Source organism: Anabrus simplex, chromosome 14 (assembly GCF_040414725.1).
Source record: "Anabrus simplex isolate iqAnaSimp1 chromosome 14, ASM4041472v1, whole genome shotgun sequence".
NCBI lineage: Eukaryota > Metazoa > Arthropoda > Insecta > Orthoptera > Tettigoniidae > Anabrus > Anabrus simplex.
In genome coordinates this window covers 7,063,922-7,081,156 of record NC_090278.1, presented here as the reverse complement: position 1 = coordinate 7,081,156, position 17,235 = coordinate 7,063,922, and the positions used below count along the sequence as shown (strand labels likewise).

At 39.9% G+C, this 17,235-nt stretch overlaps 1 protein-coding gene across 1 annotated transcript in view; it reads right to left on the bottom strand.

Annotated features, from left to right (window-relative positions):
• Positions 1–17,235, bottom strand: part of LOC136885412 (uncharacterized) — a 93,664-nt gene that overhangs the window by 41,364 nt on the left and 35,065 nt on the right. The window contains exon 5 of the mRNA XM_068230333.1: positions 10,129–10,258. Coding sequence (XP_068086434.1) covers positions 10,129–10,258 — 130 coding nt within the window. The remainder of the gene's footprint in view (positions 1–10,128; positions 10,259–17,235) is intronic.

The following is a 17,235-nucleotide window of genomic DNA, read 5'->3' as shown; positions in this document are numbered from 1 at the left end:
TTATAAGTATGTTAAAAATTAAATACCTGGAAAGGAGGTTCAACCTATTCAATACTCAAAAGAAAGAAACGTAGCAATCACATTTCTATTTATAAGTAGATAGATAGAAACAGGGTGGAGCAAAGGAACTTTCTTATTTGAATTTGGCGCCCTGAATCGATGCTTGCTCTGAGGAGGCTGGGGGTAGGCACATTTTGAGAGGGCAGGGTGTAAAGTTGCCACTCTACTTGGCTTAGTGACCATTATGGAGTAGGCGAAGGAGGAGTGTGCATTCACTGTCGAGGCATAGTTTTCCAACGGTCACTCAATCTTCACCATGCAACATGCATTTTGTACCCATTTCAACATTGTGCCCTGTGGTCGTGTTCCTGGTCGGTAGTCGATGTGAAGAAAAAAATCCCCTGGCTTTCCCAGCAAGGTCACCCCAAATCACCGACAGGTTAAGATATTCTGTTGCGGAATCACCTGAGCATTCTGCCACCAAACATGCAGCTGCTGTTGGGTTGTCTATTCATTCTGTGGGGCGAATCCTTCGTGAAGAACTGAAATGTCATCCCTACAAAATGGGTGGGATGTAGAAACTTAATCCCCGCGATTTTGTTGCTCGAGAAAATGCATGTGAGGTCCTTCTCGGTATGCCTCACAACACACTTGTTTTCTTCAGTGTTGAGGCTCAATTCCATCTTTTGGGAACTGTAAATAAGCAGAAAATGGAGCCTTGTGAACCCCAAGACTACTCCATCAGCATCCCCTACATTCACAACATGTAAATGTTTAGTGTGCACTATCACAAGTACTAATAACTGGTCTTTGGGTTTTTTGAAGAAAATTAATGGGCAGTGTTGGTGACTGGTGACCATTATGACCACATGATATGCAGTTATTCCTGCCTGCACTCAAGAGGATGGATGTGGGAGATGTATGGTTCCAGCAGGATGGTGTCACGACACACAGAGCGCATGTGTCAATGACTGTTTTGCAGCAACACTTCCCAGAATGACTCATCTCCTTGAGGAGCAACCTGCACTGGCCTGCATGGTTGCCTGATTTAGCCCCCTGTGACTATTTATTATGGTGTTATCTAAAATCAGTTTGATTAACGCAGTGCATGGAGAATAATAGATGCCATCTGCCTGATATCATCTTTAAAACTGTGTAAACTTAAAATGTAATTGTTCTACTTGATGCTGTTAAAAGAATTCAATATATATCTTCATTACGTCTTTTTTTATCGAATTTTGAAATAAGCAAGTTGCTCTGCCCTGGCCTGTATATGGTTTATTATAACTGGAAAAGTGTCCCTGTATTACATTTAACCAGTGAATACATAAATAAAATATTTAAAAAATAGACTGAACCAAATACTATGCTACTGTATCTTACTGTATACAAAATATCTATTATACTACACAATATAAAATAAATGAACAATCTGCTTCCTAACTACAGTAATATAATACCTTTTATTGCTAGTGGCTTTACATCGCACTGACACAGATAGGTCTTATGGCGACGATGGCATAGGAAAGGCCTAGGAGTGGGAAGGAAGTGGCCGTGGCCTTAATTCAGGTACAGCCCCAGCATTTGCCTGGTGTAAAAAAATGGGAAAACACGGAAAACCATCTTCAGGGATGCCGACAGTGGGATTCGAACTCTCTATCTCCCGGACGCAAGCTCACAGCCGCGCGCCCCTAACCGCATGGCCAACTCACTCGGTAAATATAATATCTATGAAGAAATTAAAATACAATAAATTTCAACAACAATAACAAGAAAAATTTACTGAACCAAGTATTCATTGGAGGTTCAAAGAACGGTGTCAAGATTAATTGTCTAACTTTCGCTGATGATTTAGCAATCCTTTCTAGAAACACAGATACACCTGTAAAAGAGAAAAATATTTTGAAACAACACGCTGAAAAGGCTGGACTTAGGACCTCCTTTGAAAAAACAAAGTACCTGATTAATATCCCCACAGCTCCCCAACAACTAAAGACAAGCTACGTTAAGATTGAAAAAGTTAGCAGCTTCAAATATCTCGGTGAGACTGCGCAGATGGGATCTAATGAAACAGAAGCTAACAACAGTAAATGAGATAGAATGGCCGCAGCATTTTGCAGAAAACACGACCTGTACAAGGAAAAGGCAATTTCAATGCAAGCTAAACTCGGATATTACAACACAGTGATTACACCTGCATGTCTCTATGGAAGTGAATGCCTCCAGTTTCCTGGAAAGGTTGGTTTGAGAGAAGCTGAGAAGTTTGAGAAGAAGATCCTTTGAAAGATAATGGGTCCAATGTTCATGGCTGGACAATACAGGTTGCGAGGACGAGAGAAACTATATCAGAAAACCGAATGACTGATGAAATCCATCAAGAAGCGACGACTGAAGCTCTATGGCCACCTATTTAGAATGGAAGACAAGCGGTTGACTAAGAAAATTTTTACCATACTAAATAGTAGACCTAACACATGTGGTAAGTGGTTCAAAGAGGTCAAGAAGTATCTGAAAAAAAATTGGACTAAACCATGAAGACACTGCTAACAAAACCAAGTACCGACATCAGATCAGTAACTTCAAGGGCTTTCGTGAAGAAGAACAGCAGAACAGTGGGTGGACAGCAGAAAGGAGACAGGCTGCCAGAGAGAGAGAATGCATCGATACTGGGCTGCAAAGAAAGCTTCTGAAAAGGTGTAAATGTTTCCTGTTATGAGGGGTAGCGAGTAATATTGTGTTCAGTGCTTTGATATTATTATTATGGTGTTCAGAAAGGCTACAAAAGCATTCATACAGGTAGGTTGGGGTGCAATGAAGTCAAGGTATGCAGTGTACATCTGCCTTCCATCCAAGTCCGAGAACTTATCACTACAATCCCATGTGTATTAATCAGAACCAGCTTTCCGCTTTATAATTTTCCTAACAGTTATCAAAAGAGCCCTCTGGGTAGGGCAGAATGGTATCGAAATATAACTACAGACAGGGAAGTGTGCTGTCTCTGTTCTTGTCCATAATGGCAATCAATGAAACTGTCATCATTATGATCATTATCATCATCGTGCATTGGTCTGCCTTTTGGCAGGACCAATCGTGGCTGTGATAAAATCATGATATCCTGGGGAAAATTAATTGAGGTCGTTTCCCACTGCCTTTGTCAATGTCATTTTAGGCTCTTTATCAGCCCAGCCACCCTTAATATAGGGAACAGTTGCTGAGGTAACTGCCTCTCTGAGGTACAGGCACTATGGCTGATATCTGCTTCCAAGTTGAATGATGTTGTTTGAGTCATCAGTCCATAGACTGGTTTGCTGCAGCACTCCATGCCACCCTATCCTGTGCTAAACTTTTCATTTCTACATAACTACTGCATTCTACATCTGCTCTAATCTGCTTATCATATTCATACCTTGTTCTACCCCTACCGTTCTTACCACCCACACTTCCTTCAAAAACCAACTGAACAAGTCCTGGGAGTATTAAGATGTATCCTATCATTCTATCTCTTCTTTTCATCAAATTTAGCCAAATCAATCTCCTCTCACCAATTCGATTCAGTATTTCTTCATTCGTGATCCGATCTATCCATCTCACCTTCAGCATTCTTCTGTAACACCACATTTCAAAAGCTTCTATTCTCTTTCTTTCTGAGCTAGTTATCGTCCATGTTTCACTTGCATACAATGCCACGCTCCACACAAAAGTCTTCAAAAACATCTTTCAAATTCCGATATCAATGTTTGAAGTGAGCAAATTTCTTTTCTTAAGAAAGCTCTCCCTTGCTTGTGCTAGTCTGCGTTTTATGTCCTCCTTACTTCTGCCATCATTAGTTAGTTTACTACCCAAGTAACAATATTCATCTACTTCCTTTAAGACTTCATTTCCTAATCTAATATTTCCTACAACACCTGCCTTCGTTCGACTGCACTCCATTACTTTTGTTTTGGACTTATTTATTTTCATCCGGGACTCCTTACCCAAGACTTCATCCATACCATTCAGCAACTTCTCGAGATCTTCTGCAGTCTCAGATAACAATATCATCGGCAAATCTCAAGGTTTTGATTTCCTCTCCTTGGACTGTGATTCCCTTTCCAAATTTCTCTTTGATTTCCTTTACTGCCTGTTCTATGTAAACACTGAAAAGGAGAGGGGACAAACTGCAGCCTTACCTCACTCCTTTCTGGATTGCTGCTTCTTTTTCAAAGCCCTCGATTCTTATCACTGCAGACTGATTTTTATACAGATTGTAGATAATTCTTCGTTCTCGGTATCTGATCCCTATCATCTTCAGAATCATAAATAGCTTGGTCCAATCAACATTATCGAATGCCTTTTCTAGATCTACGAATGTCATGTACGTGGGCTTGTCCTTCTTGATTTGATCCTCTAAGATCAGACGTAAAGTCAGGATTGCTTCACGTGTTACTACATTTCTTCTGAAGCCAAATTGATCTTCTCCCAACTCAGCTTCAACTTGTTTTTCCATTCTTCTGTAAATAATACGTGTTAAAATTTTGCAGGCATGAGATACTAAACTAATGGTGCAGTAGATTTCACACCTGTCAGCACCAGCTTTCTTGGGAATAGGTATAACAACTTTCTGCCGAAAATCGGATGGGACTTCTCCTGTCTCATACATCTTGCACACTAAATGGAATAACCTTGCCATGCTGGTTTCTCCTAAGGCAGTCAGTAATTCAGAGGAAATGTCATTAATTCCATATGACTTGTTCCTATTTAGGTCGCTCACAGCTGTCAAACTCTGACCTCAAAATTGGGTCTCCCATTTCATCAGCATCAACAGCCTCTTCTTGTTAAAGAACCAAATTATCTACATCTTTACCTTGATATAACTGTTGGATATGTTTCTGCCATCTTTCTGCTTTGTCTTCTTTCCCTAGAAGTGGCTTTCCATCTGAGCTCTTAATGTTCATACACCTAGATTTCCTTTCTCCAAAGGTTTCCTTGATTTTTCTGTATGCAGCATCTATCTTTCCTAGGACCATACAACCTTCGACATCCTTGCACTTTCCCTTCAGCCATTCTTCCTTAGCTACCTTGCACTTTCCACCCACTTCATTCTTCAATCGCCTGTATACTTTCCTACCTTCTTCATTTCTAGCATTCTTATATTTTCTTTGTTTATCAATCAAGTCTAGTGTCTCCTGAGTTATCCATTGATTCTTAGTTGATCTTTTCTTCCTTCCTAACATTTCTTCAACAGCCCTACTGACTTCATTTTTCATGACTATCCACTCTTCCTCTATTGTGTTTCCTTCAGCCTTTTCATTTAGTCCTAGTGCAAGATGTTCCTTGAAACAATCCCTCACTCCCTTTTTTCTTTTTATTTCAAATTGTCTAGATCCCAACTTGGAAACAGATACCTGTTACTCAATTAACCCGAGGAGTGGGCTGCCTCTTCTACAATGACATTGTATGGAAGCCCTTCTTCTCTGCTGTAGGTACCATTGAGGTTGTCATTTGTACCCCTGAGCTGAGACCCTTACCAGATACTACACACTGGTTCAATGTGCTCTGGGACTCATAAGGCAGGGTTGTCAGTCCCTGAGCAGAGTGCTTCAAAAGAAGGTCTCTACTAAAGGTATTCAAAGCATCCAGTTCATACATTCAAACCTCATACAATTGACCTTGAACAGGTTGGCTAGCAGCATGTAGTTTAAGGAAAGGTGACTGATGCACTTACGGACAGCATCAACTAAGTTATGATGAACAAACTTAAAAGAAGCAAGGAAAAGCGAGTGGCTGACTATAAAATGTTGGACATGATGCAAATACTCTAACGAAATATACACTGAGGTAATGTAATTACAAACTTTCTATAAACACTGTCAGATCAACTCGCGTGGAACATCAACTTGTACTGTATTTCACAACGTCACAATAAACATTCATCATTACTGTGTTGTCTGTTTTAGTACAGAATGAATCAAGAAAGCATCATTTACTATATTTTGATTAAGCAAACTCCTTTTGTCACTAATAAAGTTGTAAGCTGAACTGAAATTTCTTTCACTTGCCTCAATGGAGGATCGAATTGACAATATTTTCTTCGCTACCAGAGCAAGTCTTAGATATTCTGTGCTGTTATTTCTCCACTATGCAAGTGGATCGTCATCAGAAAGGTGATCTTTTAATAAATAAACTGCTGTAGTAAAAATATGGGCAATGATTATTTGTCCATAGTTTGCGCCAACATTAACTTGCTTCTGACATAGATCTAGGAACCTATTCCCCCAAAAAAATTTGAAGGGGTTGGGATACACTGCACACATTTTGATGCACTTGTTCGATATCATGTGGTACTGTTCGCACTGTACTCGGTCGCACTTTACACTCATATGCATTCATATGTAAAGTAGTAGATGCAAAAGTCAATAAGGAAGTACAACCTTTACAAGGTACATATCCTACGTATTGAACATTCGCAGTTGCTACTAATAAGAAGCATTCCTACATTCGCTCATCAACCTTTTGTAACTTTGGTTTAAAAGAAGATTCCACCTTCCAACACTTAATTTACAAGCCAATTTAGTAATCTATATTGCTTCCTCTCAGGTTTTGCTTTCACCCTGTTTTTACATTCCCGTCCATTTTTGCAGTAAATGTCATAGTAACTGTGAATATGAATCAGTTGAACCGAATCTGGTGCATTCGCTCAGACTGTTGAACGCCAAGCGGGCCGAGGGGTCACGTTTACTAGCAGGACTAAACTACACAACTAACATCATTCGACCGACTGTGAATGGGAAATACAGACCGGCTACTCTGCATGAAATTGTAAAGGAGACAAAATATGGGTGGTGGTGGTGGTGATAATTATTGTTTTAAGAAGAAGAACTACTAGGCAAACATCCTATATTAACACAAATGGGCAAGACAATGGGAGACATTGAAAGATGAATATATCAACCAAAGAAAGGAAAAATCCACAAAGGGAGTAAAAATGAGATGCCCTAGGCCTCGAATGCTCTAATACTAAGAGGGTTGCAAAAGAAAGAGTGAACAATGGAGGACAAATAGGATAGGTGAAAGTGAGGAGCCTGGCACAAATGGAAGCAATAGCAGGACTGAGCTAAGGGCCCTACGGTCTCCAACTAGCACACCCAACTTATGAGCCCCTGGGGCCTAAATGTGGGCAGAGACAGCTGAAGGTGGTGAAGCCTGCAGATGACACTGCAGTGTGGAGAGAAAACAGGGAAGTACAAGGTCACCTGGATATAATGATTGAGTATATTTGTAATTTATTATGGAATGAAAATAAGCATGGAGAAGAGCAACAAAATGGTGCTGACTAGAAAAGGAAGAGAAGGGAAGGGAAAGGTAATGTATGAAACAGGGGGACAAGACCTTGAAATTGTCGAAAGCTTCGAGTACTTGGGAACTGAACTGATAGAGAGGATTTCTTTTTTACAATTTGCTTTACATTGCACTGACACAGAATAGGGCTTACAGCAATGATGGGATAAGAAAGGGCTAGGAGTGGGAAGGAAGCCGCCATGGACTTAATTAACGTACAGCCTCAGCATTTGCATAGTGTGAAAATGGGAAACAACAGAAAAACATCTTCAGGGCTGCTGAGAGTGCGGTTCGAACCCACTCTCTTCCAGATGGAAGCTCACAGCTGCACGCCCGTAACTGCACGGCCACCTTGCCCGGTAAACGAGGATTTGACATGGAGATCAGTAAAAGAACAAAACAGGGAGATGCATTTTATATGAGTGTGAGGAACTTGATCAGGAAGGAGAAAATGTAAAGAGATGACGTACAGCAGTGATATTCAAAGTGTGGTACACTGGGTCATCTTGAGGGGTACGCAAATTTATCGTAGCTTCTGTTTCTGTTTTTCGTGAGCAGTTTAAAAAAGAATTCAGACTGTTCACTTTCAACAATATCTTGTTTTGATTTAATCTACCACTACACAAGAGTCCTCTTTCAGAACTATTCATTCTAAAAGATGTAGCTATCAGATTGTACCTCCCAAAGACTAGGTATGTAAAAATGCATCGGCTGCTCGTGCTGTTTTTAAATTTTTGTTTTGAAATCCACTCATTCACTTCAATTTTTTTCAGTAGCAGTGTATACAGTACAATAATAACTGTTGCGTTATTAATTACACTCACATGTATATATACACAATACAGTACTGTTGTTATTGGGGAAAAAAGTGGTGTAGCGGCTTAGATATTTGCCTGTCATTCCGGCAACTGTGGTTTGATTCCTGGTGTTGCTGGGGTGGGATTTTCAATTCAAAATCCTGTGGTTTCAGCAAAAGCATGCGACCTTAAATCCCCGGCCACAACTTCCATACCTCAGTGCATTCAGGGACTCTGAAGCAAGTGGTATAAGCTGCAGATTATTATTATTTGACATCCAGCAACAATCATTTAGAGTCTCCGTGACTCAGGCGGCAGCACGCCGGCCACTCACCACTGGGTTCCGTGGTTCAAATTCAGGTCACTTCCTGTGAGATTTGTGCTGGAGAAAGCAGAGGCAGGACAGGTTTTTCTCTGGGTACTCTGGTTTTCCCTGTCATCTTTCATTCCAGCAACGCTCTCCACTATCATTTCGTTTCACATGTCATTCATTAATCATTGCCCCAGAGGAGTGTGGCAGGCCTTGGCAGCCAGTGCAACTCACATCCTCATCGCTAGATAGGGGCTTAATTCATTCCATTCCTGACCTGGTCGAATGACTGGAAACAGGCTGTGGATTTTCATTTTTCATTTTTTTAAACATTCATTTGTTATTTCCAGTATAATCGTAATATACTTGTACTTCAGGGGTACAAAGGTGAAAGAATTGGATTTTGGGGGTACACTAATCAAAAAGTTTGAATACCACTGATGTACAGGGTCTGGCAAAAAAGATCTGATGGTTTTCGAAATTTAAAAAAAATAAGAAAGATGTACTTAAATGTATGTTGATATTTATCTGGTCAGTGAAAAGAAACATTGTTGTCATTTAATAACAGGAGGATACAACTGGGAAGTGCCTTCTACCACCAGGTACAGAGATTAATATGGAATAAATATGTAGCAATGAAGGCTAAAGAGGTAATATACAAGGGATATTACTTACCTATAATAACACAAGTAGCAGAAACCTGGACAATGACACGGAGAGATGGGAGTAGAGTACAGGTAGCTGGAATGAAATTCCTGACGAGTATGGTTCAGAAGACAAGGAGGAATAGAGAGAGAAATACAGACAGGGGTTGATTATACCAGCCGGAACATGTGGCAACAGAGTGCTCTCGCACCTTTACTGGGTGCAATGAGCTGTGAGCTGTCAGAACACGCATGTTGTCTTAATAGGACTGTTATCTTCGCTGTTGTGTTGGACGGGTGCAAACCTGAAGTGTCTGGAAGCAGGATTACAACAGTCCATACAACACAGAAATAACAGTTCTGCAGAAGATCTAAGGAGAAATAAAACATGCGATTACTGGGGACTGGCTGATACAGTACATTAGATGTGTTATTACTTTGCATATGAGTAGCCATGGCCTTTCTAAGAATTTAAAGGATGGCGTGACTGGCATCCTTGCCATTCCAAGTTCAATGACATATCCTGAGCACTTGGCACTCGATAGTACATTACGGTCAACGTTGCAAGTAAAGGAAGAGAGTAATGTTAGAAACATTTTTCTGGAGACTAGTAGAATGTCATTTGCTCTTTTCTGAGAACCAGTGACATTACACAGATTTATAATGCAGGCAATGTACACTTAGAGCTGGATCAAAAGTATAAAGATCTAAGCTGCATAAGAAGTAAACATCTTGTGTGGACAGAGTATGTCTCATACATACATGGCCTGTGAAACTGCTGGATTTTGTGCCCTGCCAGAGAAGAACTAGGAAAAGTTGGAGTGATGGACTACATCAAACCCGGGGACAGATCAGCACTGGGAATGAATGGCAGGAAAGAGCAAGGGACAGGACATTTGGGACAAAATGTCTTATAGCTGTGCGCAGGCCACGTGATCCAATTGCAATGTGATGATACTGGCTAGGAAGTACCAACAAAATATCTGTGCTAATAACATTGAAATCTTTATAGTTTTGAAACATAAAGCAAGGAGAATTTAAAGAGAAATAATTAACTTACTATGGAAAACATCTCCTTCAGCCTCATTTCTCAATTTTGGCTCATACTGGGTATTTTCTTCAATTTCGCTTTTCCATTCACGCTTACATCTGACAAAGATGAAGTCTGTGTCCTGCTGCCTATCAAAATCCTGGAACAGAATATTACGGTATAAATTTAAAGAGCAAAAGTATGTGACACTGTGAGATCCATGAAAATGTAAGCCTTCAATCAGAAGTACACTACCATATTTCTCCAAACTGTACCAAATTATTTACTGCTGACAAATCAAGTGAGCACGCTCAAAATGCTGTATTCTATTGTTGTAATTGAAGGTATGGGTATGGTGACTGATCCCACTATATGATTTGATGAAAATGAACAACCACCTTGATTAGTGTGTGATGAAAGAAAGGTCATATATCAAGCAAGCTCTGAGAATCTTAGAAAGAAGTAAGAGATTAAAAAATGGGAAGTCATTGAGTTTATGATTGGCACTATAAGGACAATTCCTAAGGAGATGCAGAACTTCCTACAAATGCAAAAAATCCTGGACTTCATTGTCCAGACCATAGTAGACTCTGTTCTGAACATTTCTTGGGTGATTGTTAGATACCATTTGTATTCCCTAACCTGAAACACCATGTATTGGATTTTTTCTTCCAATAAAATCAAAAAGACCACCTGATGTTTGACACTTTTAATTCTGAGTTTTAACACAAACCCTGCTTTCACCCAAACAAGAGATAAGAGAAATATTGTTCACATGAACTGATTAAATGCCATTCATTTCCATTCCCTAATAGGAGTGGCTATCAGGTGTATTATCTCTCTTCACATGTAGAGAGTAATAATAACACCAAAACGTTATTCCTCACTCCACATACCAGTCAGCTTGTACTTCCCCATGTTGCTGACTCATCACTGTGCACAACTACTGATGATAAGCCCCAGTTACCAGATGTGGTCTACAAGTAATGGCTGAAACATGTCGAGTGGAAGTACAGTGTCTTGGATGAAAAAAACATAACATATAAATATAAGAAGTTAATGTGTGGAGACACTATGAAGTGTATCTTTCTTATGACTACAAGGACATTGCAGGAGAGGATCAGAAAGCCCTTAATAGCCAAATTATTAAATTGTGTTCAATCTCTAAGTATATTAATAGAACAGTTTAAAAAATTCATAACTTTATGTACAGAAATAATATAGAAGCAGCATAGAATTAGACATTATTCTTCATCATAATTGTTCATTGGAAGCCGACCTGGTTACCATGGTCATTGTGGCGTCATGTCTATTTGGTCTGACACTGTGGTTCACCGATTTAAGTCTCACTGGTTGAAAAAATGTTCACCATCAGAATGTTGGCTGGCAGGCAAGTAAAGATGGTAGTATACAGTTTCTAATCACTGGATTGATTTCCAAAATCCTGGATTTCATTACTAACTTTCTGCAGTGTTATTATAGAGTGAAGTCATGATGGTGATTCGTCTGTCAGATGGGGATGTTAAGGCTTGATCAGACCCCTTGTTGCTATTCAACAGGAGTAGGCTAGGTGCTGGCACCAGGTCTCACCCTCTCCCTTCCTACTATGATATATCACTTGATTCATTTCACCTCATTAACTCCTTTGAAGAGGTTGAAGTCAGAAAGAGCATTTGGTTATTAAAAACTCGCTATGGAAATTCATCTCATTTCATACCCGACCCCATAGAGAAAACTGTTATTTGCTTTAAGTCGCACCGACACAGACAGGTCTTATGGCGACGATGGGACAGGAAAGGCCTAGGAATGGGAAGGAAGCGGCCGTGGTCTTAATTAAGGCACAGCCCTAGCATTTGCATGGTGTGAAAATGGTGTGAAAATGGGAAACCACAGAAAACCATCTTCAGGGCCGCCGACAGTGGGGTTCGAACCCACTATCTCCCGGATGCGAGCTCACAGCTGCGCGCTCCTAACCGGACGGCCAACTTGCCCGGTCCATAGAGAAAAGAGACAAGGGTTAGATGTACATACATACATTGGACCTGCATACAATTATTCATAGGAGAGCTCAACATGTTAAATCCCTAAACAAAAGTCTTGTATTTTGTATTTTACTGCTTATGGTAATCTTATTTATTTTCCTGGTACACAGTGATTGTGCAAATGTCTTGTTGAACACATTTCATTATGTATGTCCTTATTTAAAGAATAAAAATAATCATATGGCCTCAGTTACCATATGCAAGAATTTTCATTAGACGCCATCTGGCTGCTTGCTCATCAATTTCAACGTTCTGTTTTACTCTAGGCCTACTAGATGGCAGAGTAAACCGAATCGCTCTCTTCAGTGTCTATGGCTGAGTTTTAATTAATTTTTTTGAGTAAACACCAAATCTTTTACAAGTTGACATCATACGATATGGAGTGATCAATGCGCTTTTTTCTGCCCTTAAAACATCCGACCACCTCTGAGGTCGACACTCTACCATTGATCCACAGAAGGAGGTTATGTATTGTATGGAATACCATAGTTATGAATAGGGCCCGGATGTTTATCACCTAAAAATTATGGAAATATGCAAGCATTTATGACCTAAAAAAGTATTAAAATATGACAATAAAATTTTTTTGTTAACATTCTTGAAATCTTCAAAATCTTGCCGCTGTTTAAGTTAATATTATATTCAAAATATACTTTTGATGATGATGATGCTTGTTGTTTAAAGGGGCCTAACATCAAGGTCATCGGCCCCTAATGGTACGAAATGAGACAAAATGGAATGGCAAATTAAAAGTCAAAAATTCTCCACTGACCAGAATTCAAAACGTGAGGACGAAGAATGAATGGATGGACATGAAGTTAAAACAATCAGTGGATGCGACCCGCAATGCCTTACATTCACTGAAACTGACGTAAAACAATAGGATTACTGACCAAGGGACTGCTGCTAGAGCATTACACTGAATCGATGATGCTTGCAGTCTAAAGGGGGTCCAAAATCCAAGTTATCGGCCCCTCATAACGGTAATTATCGCTAGGAAAGTAGAACCATGGTATCTGTCATGTTGCGGTATGAATCTAAAGTAGCAGAGACTTGCGGTATTCCACACGTTATGGTACTACTCACAGGTTATGAAATGCGACATATAATACAGACCTATGGTTTTTCTCACTTTGCAGCGCCATTTACAGGCAACGCAAACCTATGGTGTTCATCACGTAAGAGTACTAACCACAGGGACCTTCCCCTATCCCATGGTGTTCCTCATATAGTGGGTACTAATCATAGGCAAGGCAGAACCATGGTAGCTATCATCCCATGGTCCTGCTCATATGGTGGTACTAATCACAGGTACTGCAAAAGCTGACCGCATGGTGCTCCTGTGTGCTACTAACCACAAACCTATTCGGTACCTAATATAGTGGTACTACACGCAAGTAAAAGCGACCCATGATGCTCTCCGCGTGGTGGTACTAATCACAAGTAGTTTCATGGTTCCAAGACAATCATCCCTTGGTCGCCCCATTTAGTCACCTCTTACGACAGGCAGGGGTACCGCAGGTGTATTCTACATGTGCGTCCCCCACCCGCAGGGGGTAGTGTGTTTGGACCGCGAGAGGTATTTTATTTCCCTCAAGTCCGCCAGCAAGCCGGTTAGGACCCCCTATCCGCCACCTGGGACGCGCCACGTGGGAGTATCACCTCTCCCCCTGCTACGCCAGCGTAGTCGGTTCGTGGAAAATATACTTTTAAAATCTAGTATATTCAATAACAATAAACGGACCTAAGTAATAATATTTTTTATTATTATACGGTATTTTGAATTTATTTAATTACTCAATCCAGAGGTAACTCTCGACTCTGCACAGAATGAAATAAATGTCACAATTTGATGGGCGATCAGAAAGAATTACAATAGCAAATTACCGTATTTACGCAAATAATCCCCACATACTTTTAAAACAATTTTGAGGCGCATGAAAGTGGGGTGTGGGTTTTATTTGCATCAAGGTTGGCAACACGCTCCTTGTTCACATAGTTACCGATGTTGGATGTACAGTTATGCTTTGTGTAACTGCAGATGGAAGAAAACTGCCCCCATATTTCATATTTAAACAGAAAACAACTCAAACGTTTAATTCAAAACTGCCTTTACATTCTAAAAAATAGTTTTTACAGAGTAATTTAAATTCAAATGTTCTCGGTGTCACGGTAGAACACGTCTTCCAGAATGTGCAGGGTAGCTCTCCACACTTTCGTTCGCTTCAGTGTGTCTACAGTGTGTTTCATGGTTGCTAAGTTTGAGAGAAATCATAATTTGTTAGTATTCAGCGTTTTACGGATTCGCCACAATATCACATAGCAGCAGTGCTGATGAAGGTGTTTGGGGGCCCTGGGCTATTTAAAAATGTGGGGCCCCTTCTTCGTAACATCACGTAAGACTAGCATACTGAAGTCATTATAGAACTACTTGCACTTAAATTAATGAATAGGGAAGTATTGAAATAGACTACAATTTTTCTCTATTTTTCATGTTAATATTTCATAATGCCAAAACATATTTTACATTTGTCTCATCATCACTATCAAATCGACATACAAAACAGAACTTACGTTTTGTGGCACCACTAGGATATTTTCTATCCATTTTACAAAAACATTACAGTTGTAACTTAAGAATGGTTCAATAATCAGAGGTGAACTGGAAGTTCTCTTCCTGAAGCAAAGATATAGTATAGCATGCGCATTCCACCGTACTTCCCCTGTCCCCTCCCGCTCACCTCCTAGACCCCTTCCCCCTCTGCCCGTACTCCCAAGCTGCCAGATTTAAATTTTCGTCAGCAATAACCTTTACAATAATTACAGTGCGTAAGTAGCGAGTATTCGTGTCTCCGGACGGTAATTGATTCTAGCAGTGACGAAATACTAACGCGGACAGCTGATAAGAAGGAAGGAAGAGTGCGTGTTTGATATTTTGCGAGCGTAAATTTTCATATACATGCACGGAGGTGGAGCAGCAGGCCTTTTTATACAATTTTAGGGTCGGCCAAGAGCCCCTTTAGCCCCCCTCTTAATCCGGCCCTGCATAGGAGGCAGTGTGCGCAGAAAGAGAATCCATGAACACTGGTGATGCCGACAGTTGACGAAAAAGCGTGGCTCATAATTATAATCAATTCGTACAATCGCACTGTCCTGTGTTGCAATACACATGGAAGCGAGAGACTTCCCACTTCCTCCCCTCATCATACAAATGTTCAATAAACCACAGTGCTTTAACACGTTGAGTGCCATGCGACCCCATTTGGGTATGTGAGAGTAGTCAAGTTTTTGAACTTCACGTCCCCATATGGGGTCGTACGTTCATTCTAACTCGAGAACTGTGCGAACCCATTTGGGTGCGCAGTAGGTATGTGTTTCGAAGCTCTATGAAGTCTCTTCCTGCCATCTGTTGGTCGTCTATTTAAGTACGTGCATAGTCCACCTTCCATTCCTCAATTCCTGTTTTGGCGCGATCCCATATGGGTACGTCAAAGTGCCTTGTAGGGTGACAAAGTCATTGCCTATCTCGCGCACGGATTGTTTATGTAAGTGTGCAGAGCTGTGAGTTTTCTTTTCTTTTTTGTCATTACGAGTAAATTGAACAGTAAAAGATTTAGTGCAGATAGCCTGGACGATATATCGAACAAGTCGGACAATGATGATGTAGACGAAGTATATAGTTACAGTGATTTTAAACCCAGTACAGAGCAAATAGCGATCTCGCACGTTTATCCACATTGATGTTACTGTCTTCAGCATACGTATCCCCACTGTCATCCGGGTGTCTAAGCCAGCTGTTGCAAAAATTATGACCGTCTTCACCAATATAGTCACTGGTTTTCCATGTTGAACAATCATCGCTGCTAGGTTCTCTTACTCAAATTAAAATGTATACAGACAAAATTATATACTTGTTCAGTATTACTTAACTATTAATTCTTTTTATAATATTATTCTGTTGCATCCTAATTTACCAAATTCACATGATTTTCATTACTTTATATAACTATATTCTATACGAAAATTTCCTAACCTAAAATCGGAAGATCATCATTTACAAACATTTCCTGACCTAAAATCGGGGATCATACATTTTTACGGCTCCAGTATGAACAAGCTAACACATCTCTCATAATCAACAGCATTTAATGCGTCCCTGCAAAGGGAAACATAAATATTACCGAGGTTCGTGTCAGTAACTACTGTATAAGTATGACCCCATATGGGGGCACGTGTACGTGTACAGTTTGTAATGACCAATACGACCCCATATGGGGTCGCAATATTTTATCTAATATACATAATAATTTAACCTAATATATCATAAATACATCCTCATGTCAGCGATCATGTGCTTGGTTAAGCCTGTGAACGTTTTGGCACCAGGGAGTAACTAAATGTTATTAGCTCACGGCACTAGACGGCAATCCTATGAAAATTGGTCTGGCACTCAACGTTGCACCATCCTGAGGGGTAGTTTCATCCTTGCACCATATTGGGCGACCATTTTTAATATGAGCGCTAACTTGGGTAACAATTGCTCGGGCTATTTTCCCCTCAATCACCCATCGCTCTAATAGATCATTAAATGGATGAATGCATAATAAATGTGATGCCAAGTGTCGTTGGCTAAGTTCGCTTTTAATATTCTTCGTATAGACAATTATCGCTTCATAGAATTTAGCGATGTCGTAGAATTCTCCTATCAGAATATATGATATGGTAATCCTTACTTTGCCTCGTGACACCTCTCAGGGATAATTAAATTGCTTTTTTGAACCATACTATTTTACCGTGAGGTCAACTGAGGCACCACATTTCTACTTCAATAAATTATTATCGATACCATTCATCATCTTAAATCATTATTATGTTTTCCAAGTCCAATCATCCGAATATAAGTGAAGAAAATAAATAAAATATTTTTTTTAATGGATTAATTCAAAATTATCTAAATCCTAATAATATTAGCCTATCTCCTAGAATAATAACCTCTAAATTAGAAAATCTATATTTTATTTCTTGATTCCGGAATCACAAAAGAAAATCCACAAATAATTATCATCTTCAATTATCTTCTTCTCTAATAAAGAAA